The sequence below is a fragment of the Hyperolius riggenbachi genome, chromosome 7 (genome assembly GCF_040937935.1).
Source record: "Hyperolius riggenbachi isolate aHypRig1 chromosome 7, aHypRig1.pri, whole genome shotgun sequence".
NCBI lineage: Eukaryota > Metazoa > Chordata > Amphibia > Anura > Hyperoliidae > Hyperolius > Hyperolius riggenbachi.
In genome coordinates, this window is record NC_090652.1 from 155,248,976 (window position 1) to 155,266,723 (window position 17,748).

Genomic DNA, 17,748 nt, shown 5'->3' on the forward strand with positions numbered 1-17,748 from the left:
GATAATAAAATCACACAGTAAAATTGAATAAAAAAAATAGTGAACGGGTACTAGACTAGTAGACTAGTAGTATAGTAGTAGACAGTAGACACTAGTAGTATGCACGCAGGTAACTAAGAAACACCTAGCGTAATAGGCTACAAGTAAGTCGTGCGGCAGACAATCGGTGACAATTAATAACGGTCACACACGGTCATACACAATTTATCAATAGGCTCGGGCAGGTGAGGTGACAGACAGTCACAGGTCACTCACAACGGATGCTGGTGTGGTGGCCTGTATGTGTTGTAAGTAACTCTTATTTATTACACACACTACAGATGATAATAAAATCACACAGTAAAATTGAAAAAAAAATTAGTGAACGGGTACTAGTCTAGACTAGTAGACTAGTAGTATAGTAGTAGACAGGGCCGGGCCGAGGCATAGGCTGGAGAGGCTCCAGCCTCAGGGTGCAGTGTAGGAGGGGGCGCAGAATTCATTCAGCTGTAATTCCTAATGGTGTTTGAAGCAGAAAGAAATAAGAAAAGGGGATACATGGCAGTGACTGCAAGCCAGGTAACTAGATATTAAGGTGTTGGGGAGGTTGTGGGCCCTGTGGAGCCTATTAGTCTAATAGCAATCAGTGTGTGACGACTGGGGTGGGAGGGATGGAGGGGCGCACTTTGGTGTCTCAGCCTTGGGTGCTGGAGGACCTTGTCCCGGCTCTGGTAGTAGACACTAGAAGTATGCACGCACGCAGGTAACTAAGAAACACCTAGCGTACTACGCTACAAGTAAGTCGTGCGGCAGACAATCGGTGACAATTAATAATGGTCACACACGGTCAGACGCAATCAATCAATAGGCTCGGGCAGGTGAGGTGACAGACAGTTAGTGTTGGGCGAACAGTGTTCGCCACAACGGATGCTGGTGTGGTGGCCTGTATGTGTTGTAAGTAACTCTTATTTATTACACACACTACGGATGATAATAAAATCACACAGTAAAATTAAAAAAAAAATTAGTGAACGGGTACTAGACTAGTAGACTAGTAGTATAGTAGTAGACAGTAGACACTAGTAGTATGCACGCAGGTAACTAAGAAACACCTAGCGTAATAGGCTACAAGTAAGTCGTGCGGCAGACAATCGGTGACAATTAATAACGGTCACACACTACAGATGATAATAAAATCACACAGTAAAATTGAAAAAAAAATTAGTGAACGGGTACTACACTAGTAGACTAGTAGTATAAGTATGCACGCACGCAGGTAACTAAGAAACACCTAGCGTACTACGCTACAAGTAAGTCGTGCGGCAGACAATCGGTGACAATTAAAAACGGTCACACACGGTCAGACGCAATCAATCAATAGGCTCGGGCAGGTGAGGTGACAGACAGTCACAGGTCAGGTCACTCACAATGGATGCTGGTGTGGTGACCTGTCACTCACAGTCAGTAACTAACTAACACAGTACTGAAACTAATAAAGTAACAGACTACAGCAGTAATAATTAACTTAACTAGTACTACTAGTACACAACTAACTAGAATCCCTAACCTACCTAAGCTAGTAGTAGGCTAAGGCTACCTAGGCTAGCAGGCCTAGCCTGCTCACAGACTAACACTAGACTAGCACAGTATACACTATACACTAGCTGACTAAAAACAATCAAAATACTAGCTAACTATATAAGACAACAATAAATGTGTTTATTATTATTATTATTATTAATTAGATTTATATAGCGCCAACATATTACGCAGCACTGTACAATAAATAGGATTACAGACAATGATAACTGGGGTGACAGAACAATACAGGTAACAGACTGTTTAGGAGGTGTTTAGGAAGCAAAACGCTAGGTTTAGCAGTGAAAAGCACTTGCTCAGACACAGCACAGCACTGGAGAATCTCTCAGTACCAGCAGCAGTCACACAAGTGTGTGGCTCCGCAACATGGCCTCCGCCTTATATACAGGAGGGGAGGGCCCAATCACGTCATCCCCGAATCCCGAAGCCGAAACCGAACCCACAGCGCCATCCGGCCGAATTCCAGCGCGCGCATTCGGCATGCTTCGTATTCTGGTTCGGCTTGGAATCGCAGCATTCGGGTTCGGATTTGCATGCGGCAAACCTAAAAAACACCTGAATTTTTCGGAGAAACTTCGCATTCGGGGTCCTGCTGAGCAACCCTGAGCACAGCTATCCAGCGTGTTCTAAAAACAGTATAGACAGGAAACATGCAATATGTGCATCTGCTATTGTCATACTTACTGCTCCCACGCCAGCCTCTCTCCATGCCAATCCCGGAAACCTCCCGGGATGGCATAGACACCCTCAGTGTGCCCCCCCATTTAAACCCTAGCCAATCGCTGCTCAGTGCGGTTCTGTCTGAGCAGCAGCAGTGTGTTGTCACACCATCTCTCTCATCCTGGCTAGAGTTGGGCCGAACGGTTCGCCTGCGAACGGTTCCATGCGAACTTCAATGGTTCGCGTTCGCGTCCCGCAGGCGAACCTTTGCAGAAGTTCGGTTCGCCCCATAATGCACATGGAGGGTCAACTTTGACCCTCTACATCACAGTCAGCAGGCCCAGTGTAGCCAATTAGGCTACACTAGCCCCTGGAGCCCCACCCCCCCCTTATATAAGACAGGCAGCGACGGCCATTACGGTCACTCTTGTGCTGCCTGCGTTAGTGAGAGTAGGGCGAGCTGCTGCAGACTTTCTCTCAGGGAACGATTAGTTAGGCTTAACTTGTTCCTGTCTGGCTGCATACCTGTTCTGTGAACCCACCAGTGCATACCTGTGCTGTGAACCCACCACTGCATACCTGTGCTGTGAACCCACCACTGCATACCTGTGCTGTGAACCCACCACTGCATACCTGTGCTGTGAACCCACCACTGCATACCTGTTCAGTGAACCCACCACTGCATACCTGTGCTGTGAACCCACCACTGCATACCTGTTCAGTGAACCGGCCACTGCATACCTGTTCTGTTCAGTGGACCCGCCACTGTATACCTGTTCATTGAACCCACCACTGCATACCTGTGCTGTGAACCCACCACTGCATACCTGTTCTGTGAACCCACCACTGCATACCTGTGCTGTGAACCCACCACTGCATACCTGTTCAGTGAACCTGCCACTGCATACCTGTTCTGTTCAGTGGACCCGCCACTGCATACCTGTGCTGTGAACCCACCACTGCATACCTGTGCTGTGAACCCACCACTGCATACCTGTTCTGTGAACCCACCACTGCATACCTGTGCTGTGAACCCACCACTGCATACCTGTTCAGTGAACCTGCCACTGCATACCTGTTCTGTTCAGTGGACCCGCCACTGTATACCTGTTCATTGACCCCACCACTGCATACCTGTGCTGTGAACCCACCACTGCATACCTGTTCTGTGAACCCACCACTGCATACCTGTTCTGTGAACCCACCACTGCATATCTGTGCTGTGAACCCACCACTGCATACCTGTTCAGTGAACCTGCCACTGCATACCTGTTCTGTTCAGTGGACCCGCCACTGTATACCTGTTCATTGAACCCACCACTGCATACCTGTGCTGTGAACCCACCACTGCATACCTGTTCTGTGAACCCACCACTGCATACCTGTTCAGTGAACCCGCCACTGCATACCTGTTCTGTTCAGTGGACCTGCCACTGTATACCTGTTCAGTGAACCCGCCACTGCATACCTGTTCTGTTCAGTGGACCCGCCACTGTATACCTGTTCATTGAACCCACCACTGCATACCTGTGCTGTGAACCCACCACTGCATACCTGTTCTGTGAACCCACCACTGCATACCTGTGCTGTGAACCCACCACTGCATACCTGTTCAGTGAACCTGCCACTGCCGCCATGGTGCGCACCAGTCCAGCACGGCCGTCACTACACAAACAGCTGTTTGCGGTGCGTTACACGGTGAGTTTGGTGTGTCAGTGTGAAGCAGTACCTTAATTACACTACCTGATTGATGTATACACATGCAAGATGTTTGAAAGCACTTTAGGCCTGTCATTTAGCATTCAATGTGATTTCTGCCCTTAAAACGCTGCTTTGCGTCAAATCCAGATTTTTCCCCGGGACTTTTGGCATGTATCCCACTCCGCCATGCCCCCCTCCAGGTGTTAGACCCCTTGAAACATCTTTTCCATCACTTTTGTGGCCAGCATAATTATTTTTTTTTTTTCAAAGTTCGCATCCCCATTGAAGTCTATTGCGGTTCGTGAACTTTAACGCGAACCAAACCTTCCGCGGAAGTTCGCGAACCAGGTTCGCCAACCTAAAATCGGAGGTTCGGCCCAACTCTAATCCTGGCAGCCAACTCTTGTCACAGAGCCTTGTCAGTCAGTCCTGTCACAATATCCTGTCAGTCAGTCAGGCCTGTCATTCAGTCCTGTCTCAACGTTTTGTTAGTCCATCCTGCTACAGCATCCTGTCAATCAGTCCTGACACAGAATCCTGTCAGCAAAGTCCTGTCACAGCATCCTATCAGATAGTCCTGTCACGCCAGTCGGTCCTGTCACGTCTGTTCCCTGTCATCTATTTTTGTCACATCAGTCATATCATGCCAGTCCCGTCACGTCTGTCAGTCCAGTCATCCCATCCTGTAGTCTTGCTGCCTGTCAGCCAGTCTAGTTCCCACTATCACTAGCCCTACTTTCCATCAGGTAGATTATTAGATTTCCTTCCCATATTTTAGGATTAGCCCCTCCTGTTCCTTTCGTCACTTGTCTGCCAGCCCTGGGGGTCATAACCTGATGGGCACCAGGCAAAGAAGTCCATCATCCCCTAGGGGTGGTAGCCCATCATCCATTGCAGAGTGCAATGGTGAAGACCCGTGCCCACTTAGACTCCACGCCTCAGGAGTGCCCACACTAATCACTGGCGCCAAGATCAACAGGACCTTGTCAGCTATTTTATGTTCCACTCTTGTCTCTGCCTCTATTGCATCCCTCTTCTATACCCTTTCTACAGTAATTCTGCAAACCGTACTCACTTTCTATTTTTCTACTTAGTTTCAGAGTCACATGGTCTCATCTGATTGCCTTGCTGACTAGTTGATTTCCTGACATGGCTGTTTAAATCAGAGTTTCAGTTCTAAGCACTTTGTGTTCATAGAAAACATATTCTCTCCACCACTTTGCTTCTTTACACTGTTGATGTTTACTTATCAACCTGACTTACATTAGAATGTGACTTGTTCTATTTTTGGCATAGTTGCGCTTGAATTTCAGGAATATTACACAGCTTTTTATTTACTAACAGTACAGTAATTGTTCTCATTCAGATAAATTAGATTTCCATTGTGAGCAGTGATTGTGTAAGATTTTATTATTATTAAATATTATTATTAACTGTGCTAGTATACTGCTGATAATCTCATATCTGTTACAGATTAGTACATTGGGTAGTGAGGGGAAGAGCTTGAACAATTGCTACCTTTTATGAACTGTTTTGGTAATTAAAACCAAAGTGGTCACTGGGACAGAGTAACTAGGAACTTCTCCCCAACCCGGAATATGGTTACCAGCCGCTAGCTTACTATGATTCTATCTGTCCCATGATATCCATACCTTAAAAAGATGTTTTGGTAGGAACCAGCCCTGAAAGTCAAACCATTTATTTAGCCATGGTCTATTAGAAACACAAACTAACATGGATATTACACTTATTCAGGAGAACAGAGGCGGCAAAAGGATAAAAGGAAGCTAAATGAGCTTTAAAACCAAATTCTTCGTAAATAGAGGGGGTAGTGGTGGACTTACTTCCTCCAAGTAGACACACAACGACTGTAGTAAAGACAGTTAATATATTTTATTTATGAACTCCAAATATGCAACGCGTTTCGCAGGTTTGATCCCACTTCATCAGGCAATAAAAACGGAGCAATAGCATATGTGGTCAGTAGAAGAGCCTGGCTCTTCTACTGACCACATATGCTATTAAAATATATTGACTGTCTTTACTACAGTCGTTGTGTGTCTACTTGGAGGAGGTAAGTCCACCACTACCTCCTCTATTTACCCAAAATTTGGTTTTTAAAGAGACTCTGTACCAAAATTTTTAGCAATATTTCTCCTATCCTACAAGTTCCCAAGGCTGTTCCATTTTGATCTGGCTTACTGCAGCACTTTCTACTTGCACTGTCTCTGTAATAAATCAACTTATCTTTCCCCTGTCGTGGGATTTGTCGCCTGTGTCTGAAAGACTGCCAACTCTTCAGTAATGTGAACAAGTTAACCCCTTCCACGCCCCTCCAGTGCTCGTTTGATGTTTATTCCTCACAGACAATGTCCCTGCTCTCACTGTCAGCTTGTCTGCTATCTGTGAGGCTGATAAACACAGACTGATAAACTGAACAAAGAATAGCTGGCTGAGGAGGAAGCTGCCTGTCAGGCTGACACGAGTGCAGAGCCGAGACTCCAGGCTCTAAAGACACAGCTTGTCATGCTTCATTGACACAGAGCTCTTTCAAAACTTGCACATAACCTCTGGAGACTGAATTCAATGTGTAATGCTGGGCATACACGGGTCGTTTTTGCGACTTGATTAGCCGCTGGATTGACTACCGCCGTGTCCCCGCTCGTCCCCGCGCGCGCCTGGATCGATTCCCGCTCGTCCCCGCGGGCGCTTCCTTATCTTCCACTTGTTTTCCGCTGGTGTCCGCCCGCGGGGATCGAGCGTGGAATTGATCCGCCGGGTCATCGGACACGTCGGATATTATCAATCGAGGCATCAGAGGCTCGATTGATAACAAAAAAAACGACCCATGTATGCCCAGCATAACTCACTGAATTCTCTGTGTACTCACTGTGTATTAACTAAGTTCACTGCTCTGCTGATGTACTTCCTGTTTAGGTGGCTATCTTTCTGTTTACAAAACAGTTTATAAAACTGTTTTTTACCCTCTTTATTGCAGCGGAGAGCAGTGAAAATATTACAGAGAGGGCTAGGAGATGACCCCAAACAGGCAGGGATGTTTGTTTATACTTCATTTTGTGAATACAGATACTCTTTAAGCTCATTTAGCTTCCTTTTACCCTTTTGGTGCCTCTGTTCTCCTGCATAATATTGAGTCTACCCTGGGTGGAGGGTTGAACCCCCTTTTTCTCATCTACAGAGAGCGACTTCTTCTTTCTGAGATGGGTCAGGAAAATCTCCCCACCTGCCTTTACAGTGGTTGCCTAATGGTAACCCTGGTTTGTGAGTATTAATATTTATTCTATCTAGTAACCATTTACCAATACATATTACACTATTGGGGCTCTTGGTGTTCCTCGTTTTTATGGATATTACACCGTTGTTGTTTGTGGATGGAGTGAAATGAAAAATTCAGTAAATGTAGGCAGTAGGTAAGCAATCATAAATGTCTTCTACAAATGTAGCATGTATGGATGATTTTGTCAGAGTAGCTATAAATTACTTTTTGTTGTCTTGACTATATATACGATCTTAAAGTTGTTTCTCTTTTTAGCTCCACAAATATCAGTCTTGGAGGAACTGGACAATTCAAAGCATACATGGCTCTTTATAAAGACGGCAGCTACACTTCTCCCTATAGTTCATCATCAGAAGTGACACTGACGAATAAGGCTATGCTGTTTGTTGGAGCATTCATACAAGGAGGAGACCCTTCTCAATACACTCTGGTGATGAAAAACTGCTATGCAACCCCATCAGCCAACCCTGAGGACCCTTTAAAATATTACATCATCAAGGACAGGTATACAGAATATGACGATGTATTCCAGTTCAAGAATGTTGAATCTCTCATTTGGGTCCTATAAGACCATAGTTAAGATTTCAAAAAATGAGTTAAAGATGAACTGTAATGGATATAAGGTAATGAATACAATTGCTTATTTTTGCCATATTTATTTATAGATTATTGTATTTAGTCAGTGTTTGCCCATTGTAAAATCTTTCCTCTCTCTTATTTACGTCCTGAAATGTACCACTGGCGGAGACATCTTTAGTTCTACCAGGTGATCTGTATGAATGTTCTTTACTGAGAGTTCTATGCACAGAGGGAGATATTGCTTGGCAGTTGAAAAAAGCTGTTATTTCCCACAATGCAAAGAGGTTCACTGACAGCAAACTGTCAGACTCATAATTGTCAGACTCATAACTGTCAGACTCAAACTGTCAGACTCATTAGGATCATGGCCCTGGCATCACAATGTGGAAGGGGTTTCACCACAATATCAACCATAAAGATGTCCCTGATAATCTAATTGAGAAAGTCTAAGTTCAATTCTGGGTTAAAGTTCCTCCTTAAGTAGAATTTATGCAATTACATGTGTTACAGTTGCATGCATACTCCTACAGTGAAAACATCTTGAGACTCACAGCTACTCAAGAGACTAGCTTTCTGCTATCTGTCTCAAGTGATCATTTCATGAGTCCATTTGCAGTTAGTAGTGCTATAGTATTTACTATCATTCTCTGGTACTCTGTTTTTTATATGTGTTTTTCCCATTCTAATATATTTTTATTGCTGTTCTCATGTTCATCTATAGCTGTCCAAATAAACAAGACACAACAATCACTGTTTCGGGTAATGGTGCCTCACGGCAAGCTACATTCGCAGTGCAAATCTTTCAATTTATTGGCAGCTATAAATATGTCTACATGCACTGTGCTATAAGCCTGTGTGACGTCACTAGTGGACCATGCACACAAGTAAGTACAATGTACACCACTACATGATTTTCAGCATTGCAGTTTTAAAATGTGGTCAGTTATGAATAAATGGCTTGTAGTATCATTTTAACATAACTTTTAGTAGAAACAACAATCCTTATAGATGTTGAGGGAAAAAGAGGCAACAGTGTAATGCCTAAGCTTTTTTACATAGTTTGGTTGAAAAAAGACATTTGTCCATCGAGTCCAACCAGAATAAAAACCCTCCATATATCCCACTTGATCCAAAGGAAGGCAAAAAATACCCCTACAAGGCTTGGGCCAGTTAACCGTTAAAGAGGATATATTCCTTCAGGGTAGCAGTCAGATAAAATCCCTGGATCAACTCTGCTGGGAATTAACTAGTAGTTAAAGCTGTGGATGTCCTTCAATGCAAGGAAAACATCCATACCTCTTTTAAATGAAAATATATAATTTGTCATAACTACTTCCTGGGATAAACTATTCAAAAACATTTAACAACTTCTACTGCTCGGCATTGTATACAATGTTTAACTTGTTGTTTACTAGTAATCCCAAGTCCTTCTCCTAGTTTGATGTTAATAGCTGTAAACCATTTATCTTATATCTTATGCAATTTCTGCAAAGTTATGGGCTGCATATCCACAGTGTCAAAAGCCTTTGCAAAGTCTAAGTACACTACATCTATAGCTTTCCCACAATCTAAATGTGCATTCAGCACTTCATTAAAGCTGAGAATGTTGGTGTTGGTGAGACAAGACCTGCCTTTAGTAAACTCATGTTGATGAGCTGAAATTAGATTATTCTGTACTATAAAGTTTTGCATAGCGCCTCTATGAATTCCTTCAAAAATGTTTACATTTTTAAGTGAACCCGAGGTGACATGTGACATGATGAGAATTACATTTGTATGTACAGTACCAAGCATACAAATAACTAGCCTGAGTTCTTATTTTTCTTTTTTAGCCTGAAAGGGTTAAACTTTCAGGTATGCAAGTGACAGTTTCTCTCCAGCCAGGACCTAATCAAACTATAATATAATCATCAATGCAGGAAGTACAGCCATAAAACCTCTTGCCTGGCAGATATAATGGGTATATGCTGGTGCCTTAGGCTGACAACTAGGGCTTCCGTATATTTTTTTTTCAGTGCCTAGCTATGGATTATTAGTTAAGTAAGTTTCTGAATGTACCAGAATATGCAACTACACAGTTACATATTTTTTTCAAGGACTTTTATCTACCATTATTGTAATTCAGTTTCTTTGTATTGTTATAGATTTGTTAAAAAAACAAAATATACAAATTTAATGGTGGCCATACATGGTACAATTTTTTAATTAGATAATTTAGTTCGATTATTCCATTAGATCGAATATAAAGATTTTTCCAGCATGTCCAATCATTTTTCCCGAAAAAACGGGATAATCGTTCGAATTTCTTGATCGAAATTTTTTTTTCCAACTTTCATTCAATTCGATCATTTAGATCGAATAAACGGGAAAATCGAACGTTTTTATTGTACCGTGTATGGCCACCATTAGCCTTATTTCTGAAAATGAAAATACTTTAGTTTCAGATTGGGTGTAAGTGATTAAAAAATACTTTGAATTCTCATTGGTGTCCTGTGCCTCATTTGTGAAAATTTCCATCACTAAGGCTGCTTTCACAGTGGGACATTACAGGCACACGTTAGTGCAGCCTGTAACGCACCCCACCGCACAGTAATGAAAAATCAATGGGCTGTTCACAGTGCCCACGTTGTGTTACACAGTAACGCTGCACGTTCGTTTGAAGAGCAGCATACTGTGCGTTCTAGCGGCTTAAGCCACGTTAGACTATTTGCACATGCTCAGTATGGGTGTTTTTTTTTATTTTGTGGGCGGAGAGGAGGCGGGGAGAGGCCGCTACGTAGCCAGGCACATGGCTACTTTATACTCACTGCACTTGCAGTGTTTACTTCCAGGAGCGGCTGCTGATTGGCTGACGGGACCACGTGATGCGAAGAGCTCCGCTCACGTGGTCTCCGCAGCGCATCCGACAGAGCAGGCGCACCAAGAGCTGCTTTTAATGCGGCTTTTGGTAGTGTCCTGCTCCAACACCACCAGGCGTTGTGTTGGGGGCACGTTATGTGACCTTAACGTGTCATCTAACGCAACGTCTTATGTGGAAAGAAGCCTTACTGTCCAGAAAGAAACTGAAAAATGTCTCCAACAGTTATAGAAACATATTAAACTTTTTTGGGTAGAGTGGATGTATTAAATGCACCTTCACTGAGTTTTCCTTTAACATTGAGGAAAGACTACAGAGACTGTGTTGCCTCGTGTATCTGTATTTCTATTGTTAAAATATCCAGGCATATTGTGAAACGCGTGACTTATCCAATATATTGCAGGTGTGCTCTGGCATGAGGTCTGAAAGTAGATCTTCTGATCCAAGCTACAGTGTGAGTTTGGGTCCAATTATCCAAGGTAAGTTTACTGTTATGCAAACAGGATTCAAAGTGGTGATCCACTTTTCTGGAAATTCACATTTTTTTCAGTAGGCATTCCAAACATGATCTGTGTATTCCCTAGCTTTAGCTTTCACAGCTCTAGGGGAAATGAACTGTGTGGTTGCACATGAGCTGTGAGCACACATTTGGCTTGATACATTCCCTGCAGCTTTGAGTACACTGAACTGCATGAATAAAGCAGTCACTGCATAGGGAAATATGGATGCAAAAAACCCCAAAACCATAGAGTATATACATTTACAAACAGTGGACTGTTGTTGCCATGGCTGCAGGAAAGCATGGTTTATTATGTCTCTGAACTCATAGTGTAAGGCCTGACAGATCTCTCGTCTTCCTTTAGCCTCTATACCCCAATCTGATACCACACTCTTCACCTATACGCCAAACCCCCGCGTGAACAGGAGGCCAGTGTGCCTACCCGACTACGGTTACCCTGCAAGACTACAGCTTGAAAGGTATAGAGACTGAGGCCAGGAAGACAAAAGTACCACCAGAGCTTACAAATGCAGCTGGGTGATATCAGGTAATAGTAAGTATCGCACCCATGGAGGAGATAACACCGATTATAGCAGGAGCTATGAACTAGAGAGCAAGATTTCTCAGAGCGACCGCAGCTCTCAGCTTCTGATAACCGCCACAATAAACGAGACACAATGGTTGTTTAGCGCGACCGCAGCGCTGAGCATCTGATGTCCACCACACTGAGTAAACAGGGACAGACAACAGACAGACAGAAGGAATGCTTGTCGCTGCCCCAGCGATAGCAAACATCCACACAGGCACAGACAAGACAAACAGGAAGGAGCGTAACTAATAGCAAACGCAGGTATAGTAATATCCACAGGATCAGAACTAGCTGGAACGCAAGCCAATAACCAACTGTAGTGATGGCAGCGTCCAGGCTAGCAGGTCTGCAAGGACCTGTGGAGTTACAGCGGACATCCAAGCAATCAAGGCAAGCAATATAATTCACACTTCAAATGAGGGACCCATCAAGCAGCTAAGCCTCTTTCCACTACACGCAGATTGGATGTAGAATGGATGCAGAAAAACTGACTCCAATGAATGTCTATGGGAAAATCTGCATCAGAAAAATCGCGTTTAGTGGAAACAGGCTCATAGGCATTTATTGGAGTCAGTTTTTCTGCATCCATTCTGCATCCAATCTGCTTGTAGTGGAACAGGCCCTTAACCTCCTTAGCGGTATGCCCGACACTGTGTCGGGCATACCGCTATCTGTCCTCCTGAGTGCCCCCCGCTGAATAAATGTGCTGTAATACCTGCAAAACCTTCTGCTAGCACTAGGCTAGCTTGTAAATGTGTCCTGCACCCTCCGCTCCCCTGCGATCCCCCACGATCCCCCCGTTTATACATTACCCCACCTGGATCCAGCGATCGCGCAGCCTCCCTGCACAGCTCTGGTCTCTCTATGGGGAGAATCGGGTTTGCACATGACGTCATGTGCGATCCTCCCCATAGTGAAGACGGGAGCTGTCCAGGGATGCTGCGCCGATCGCTGGATCCAGGTGGGATAATGTATAAACAGGGGAGCGGCAGGGATCGGAGGGTGCAGCAGACATTTACTAGTTAGCCTAGTGCTAGTAGAAGGTTTTGCAGGTATTACAGCACATTTATTCAGCGGGGGGCACAAAGTTGCATCACCTCCTGGGTGGCGTAACGCTCAGGAGGTTAAAGAGAGCCAGAGGTGGGCTAAAAAAATATTTTAAAAAAGTAGGCTACCTGATCCGCAGGGCTGAGCGGATGAGATAGCGCAAAAAACGCAGCTCCCCACCGCTCCTGTGGGGCGCAATGGCCCACTTTCATTTGCGTGACCCCTGGGTCACGACGCTGTGCTGAGAGACTGTGTTGTCTCTCATAGTATGCAGAAAGGCGGGGAAGCGGCAGGAGGGGCGGCCAAGAGAGAGCTGCCTAATGGCAGCTCAAGAAACCCTGTAAGAACGTCCCTGGCGGGCGTTTTAAACAGGCAATTCCTCTCCCCTCTGTTTACCTCTGAGTTTGTGACAAATTGTGTCGCTAAACTTAGGGGGGGGGGGGGGGGGGGCTATAGCGTGGCAGTGGGGGGGAGAGAGCAGCGGTTGGGGGACACAGAGACATGTCATTAGGCAGAGAACATGGCTCTGTGTCCCATCTGCCCCCCGAAGATCCGCCTCGCATTCTCTTTAAAGGTGGCCACACACGATACAATAAAATTAAACATAGGTGTTTGGTACATTGGTCATATTTTTGAAATGTTACAATCAGTCAGAAAAATATATTGCAATTCTTAAATTGAACAGATATTTAAAAAATTGAATGGTGTGTGGCCACCTTTAGACATAGCTGAATGCTATGAAAGGCAAGGTGTGAGAGGAGGAGGAGACTTTCTATGAACATCACCCAGTGAGAGCAGGCATGCAAATGCCCACACAGCTGAATAGTAATCACTCAATCCTGTGCTAGTTTGATTGAAGGCTAAAGTCTTAGGGCTGGAACCCACTAGAGCGATTTTTTGAGCGTTTAGGGAGCGTGATAAATCGCTAGCGATTTCCCTAAACGCTCTGCCAATGTAAATGGATGGTGCAAATTCCACAGAAGCGATTGTGATTAGCAAAATCGCAAACGCAGGACATGCAGGATTTTGTTAGCGTTTGCGCTTCAATGTAAAGTATATAATCGCGGGCGTAATAGCTCATCAAAACCTGCATGGAGCGATTTTGCTAGCGTTTTGAAGTTACTGCACACTGTAACAAAATTAATTGAAAGGATCAATCAGATTTTAAAACGCTAATCGCTAATCGCTTACAAACTGCTCATACAAAACACTAGCGATTGCGATTAGCGATAGCGTTTTGTAGTGGGTTCCAGGCCTGACTGTGGATGGAAAGGACTCTCATTACAAATGCATGCAATATTATGCAGCAACATGCATGTAGGGGATTCAGAGCTATCTGGCTGCAGTTTAACTGCAGCAAGCCATAGATGGATTCATGACAGCATCCTGAGCTGCTCTGAACTGCAGAATGATTGTAGATGACAATGACACCCATTGCAAATCAAAACTAAACAACCGAATGCAAGCAGAGAAATCAGAACTGCCCGGTTGCAGTTCCACTGCAACTGACAGGACATGTTACAGGAGAGATCTTGACACATAGTTTGTTATTATTTGGCTGAGCTGGAAAGATGATTTTAATACTGTTAACTTTCAAAGCAGTTTGTGTAACAATACATTTCAAGTCCATCTTATTAACCCCTTCTTCCACATTTTACCATTTAAAATATGTTCTTCAATTTTACAGTTCTAGGTTAAAAAAGTACTCAATATAAGAACACAATATAGCAAAAATGCATCTTTATTTAAAAGGGAATCTGAGGTGAGAATGATATGGAGGCTGGCATGTTTGTTTCCTTTTAAATAATGCACGTTGCCTGGCAGGCCCTGAACAAGCATGCAGATCAAATGTCTATGAAAATCTAACAAGGTTAGCTGCATGCTTGTTTCAGGAATGTGGTTTAGACAGTTATGACCAGCAAGTATCCATTGCATGGTACAGAACACCAAAATCTCTTCTCCAGGGAGGGCTGCAGTGTGAAAGAGGCTTTTTGGTCCTTTGTCGCCCCTTACACACTCCAATGAGCTCTGGTTCACCATGAGCTTGCTGGGTAGTCTGTAACTCTGGGTGTTTCAAGTACTACCCCATAGAGCCACATTAATCCATGCCATGCACTGATGAGGATCATCCAATCTGAAACAGTCTGTATGCATGTTGGATTATTGTGACCCTGTACAATTAACAAGCGGACACATCATTGCAATCCAGCGGTTCTGGAGGTCTGGCTAGCTTAGAGGGACAACAAGGGATAATTTGCATTTTCAGCAGTGATGCATCGTGGGAGACATCATATGCTCACTTCCACCTGAATTATCGCAAATACCTTCTTTTTAAAAAAAGGCAAACTTTTGTTTTGCTTAACATTTTAGTAAGAAGGCTTTTTGGTCCTTTGTAGTCCCTTACACACTCTAATGAGCTCTGGTTCACCATGAGCTTGCTGGGTAGTTTGTAATTCAGTGTGAAAGCATTGTAAGCAGGAGGAGGGGAATGATGATGAGCTAATAATGAATGCTATAGAGAGCACATACAGAGAGATGTGTAGTGCAATTTCTATTGCTGTGCAATGTGAGAATACAGCTAATAATTATCATATATAGAAGAGCAATGATTAATCAACAACTGATAAACAGCTGTCAGGTAATTCATGATAAGAATTTATGAATCTGATTAGCCCTGTGCTAAATTTTGTGTTTGCCCACAGGAATTCCACTTCCTGGGCAGCCAGAAAAGATCCTAACGTAGAATTTTCTGCCTAAGTGTAAGAATTACTGTATTTTTTGGCATATAAGATGCACTTTTTCTCCCCCTAAAATGGGAAGAAAAAGTCCCTGCGTCTTATATGCCAAATATAGTCCCCAACTTACGAACCTCCGCCTATACAAATCGCTGACCCGCTGCAATGTCTTGGACTCCCTGTACAGAGGCCCCAAAAGTATAAAAGTAGGATAAAATGTTTTAAAAGAGAACAATGGGAGGTTAGTGGTGGACTACCTCCCCAAAGTAGACACAGAAAAATGTTGCTTAATTCAACAAAAGCGATTTATTTACATACTCTGGATAGATGCAACGCGTTTCGTGGGCACATCCCACTTCATCAGGCAATAAAATTGGAGTACAATCGACTCATACGTTCTCAGTACAAGCTTAGCGCCTCTCCTTGTGTCCTCCTCCTCTGCACCCCGTGCGCCCTTCTCCACTCCCCGTGTATAAGTATATGCAGCGGCAGCATGGCTCACCTCAACCATGGCTCCAGCGGTGATCAGTGACCTCTCCTGTCTCTCACTGCACCCCTAGCTTCTGCTGATGACACAATCTTCAGAAGCCGGCACTGAGGGAACAGTGAGAGATAGGAGACACAGGACAGAAGGGGACACATGAGGGATAGAAGAGGACACATGGAGGACAGAAGGGGACACATGGGGGCAGAAGGGGACACAGGAGGACACATGGGGGACACAGGTGAGCACATGAGGTCCAGGGGGGACACAGTAATTGAGGAGAAGATCTAAAAGACGCTCCTGGACTATGGATGCAACAGGTTTAGTACATATTTTTTTTCCCTGGCTTTTGCCCTTTAAACCTAGGGGAGTCTTATAGTCCACTCCGGACTATAAGACTCCCCTAGGTTTAAAGGGCAAAAGCCAGGGAAAAAAACATGTACTAAACCTGTTGCATCCATAGTCCAGGAGCGTCTTTTAGATCTTCTCCTCAATTACTGTGTCCCCCCTGGACCTCATGTGCTCACCTGTGTCCCCCATGTGGAGCAATGGAGCACACAGAAACATATAAATAATCCTGACTCTCTCCCAGCATTAAAGATACATTCTTGCTGTAAGAATAGGTGGGCAACATAAATAACAAACATGCTACCATTTCAGCAGCACTCGCTTTAGTCCAATCTAAAATGTTTCCACCTAAAATCAAACGATGGCATCGTAACAGGGGTGTAGAGGTGGCGACCGCACTTGGGTCCCTACTTGTGCGGTCGCCACCTCTACACCCCTGTTACTATGCCATTGTTTGATTTTAGGTGGAAAAATCTTAAATTGGACTAAAGCGAGTGTTGCTGAAATGGTAGCATGTTTGTTATTTATGTTGCCCACCTATTCTTACAGCAAGAATGTATCTTTAATGCTGGGAGAGAGTCAGGATTATTTATATGTTTCTGTGTGCTCCATTGTTCTCCAGCTTGAGAGAAGCTTAATAAATCAAGACTATTATCACCATACAGCTTGTAGGTGAGACCTTGTCTTTGCAGGTATTATGTTTTCCACATCTTTATAATGAAAATATACTTGTATTTGCTTTGCTGCAGATCGTGCTGCTGCTACTACTTCACCTTCTCCAACATCTGGGACTGCTGGCATTGGTAAGTCTGTTTATCTTCAGATGAGTGTTAGATTAGAGACAAGTTTGAAGTGTTTTGGTGTGTCCATTGTGTAGTATGTAGCGTTCCATGTGTATCTGGGAGTGGCCAGTTGCTTTGCTAGGGAGGTGGGAGAAGAGCAGAGATGCAGTACTGTTCTCATATCAATTCATTGTAATGAAAGTAACTGTGTCGTGATGGAATGGAGTATGACTGCAAGTCAGTCTGCATGACTGTAAATCATACAGCCAGTAAATTAATCTTTCAAGAATTATTATAATAGTTTAGACTAATATGTGACTGAAATTATCTTCCTGGTTTGCATTCCACGCTTAGCATTATGCCACTATAAACAGTTTTAGTATAATTGGTCTGGCATGTAGAAACACCAGATACACCTGTATGAACACTACTCACTAATCTGAGTAAAAAGACTTACACTTCTCTCATTTTTTCAGGTGCACGTGCCTCCTGGGCTCTTGTTGGTCTTCTTGTTCTCCATCTGCTGGGAAGAGTTCTATAAAATGAATCCTGCAGCTCAGCAGTTGTTGGTGGAGCAAATCTAATCTACAT

General features: G+C 43.9%; 1 protein-coding gene across 1 annotated transcript in view; it reads left to right on the forward strand.

Moving 5' to 3' along the window:
* The window catches only part of LOC137524662 (uromodulin-like), a 115,120-nt gene extending 97,372 nt beyond the window's left edge, over window positions 1–17,748 (forward strand). The window contains exons 12-16 of the mRNA XM_068244785.1: window positions 7,493–7,741; window positions 8,538–8,700; window positions 11,077–11,152; window positions 17,125–17,178; window positions 17,634–17,748. Of these exons, the coding sequence (XP_068100886.1) occupies window positions 7,493–7,741; window positions 8,538–8,700; window positions 11,077–11,152; window positions 17,125–17,178; window positions 17,634–17,698 (607 nt within the window). The 3' untranslated portion in view covers window positions 17,699–17,748. The remainder of the gene's footprint in view (window positions 1–7,492; window positions 7,742–8,537; window positions 8,701–11,076; window positions 11,153–17,124; window positions 17,179–17,633) is intronic.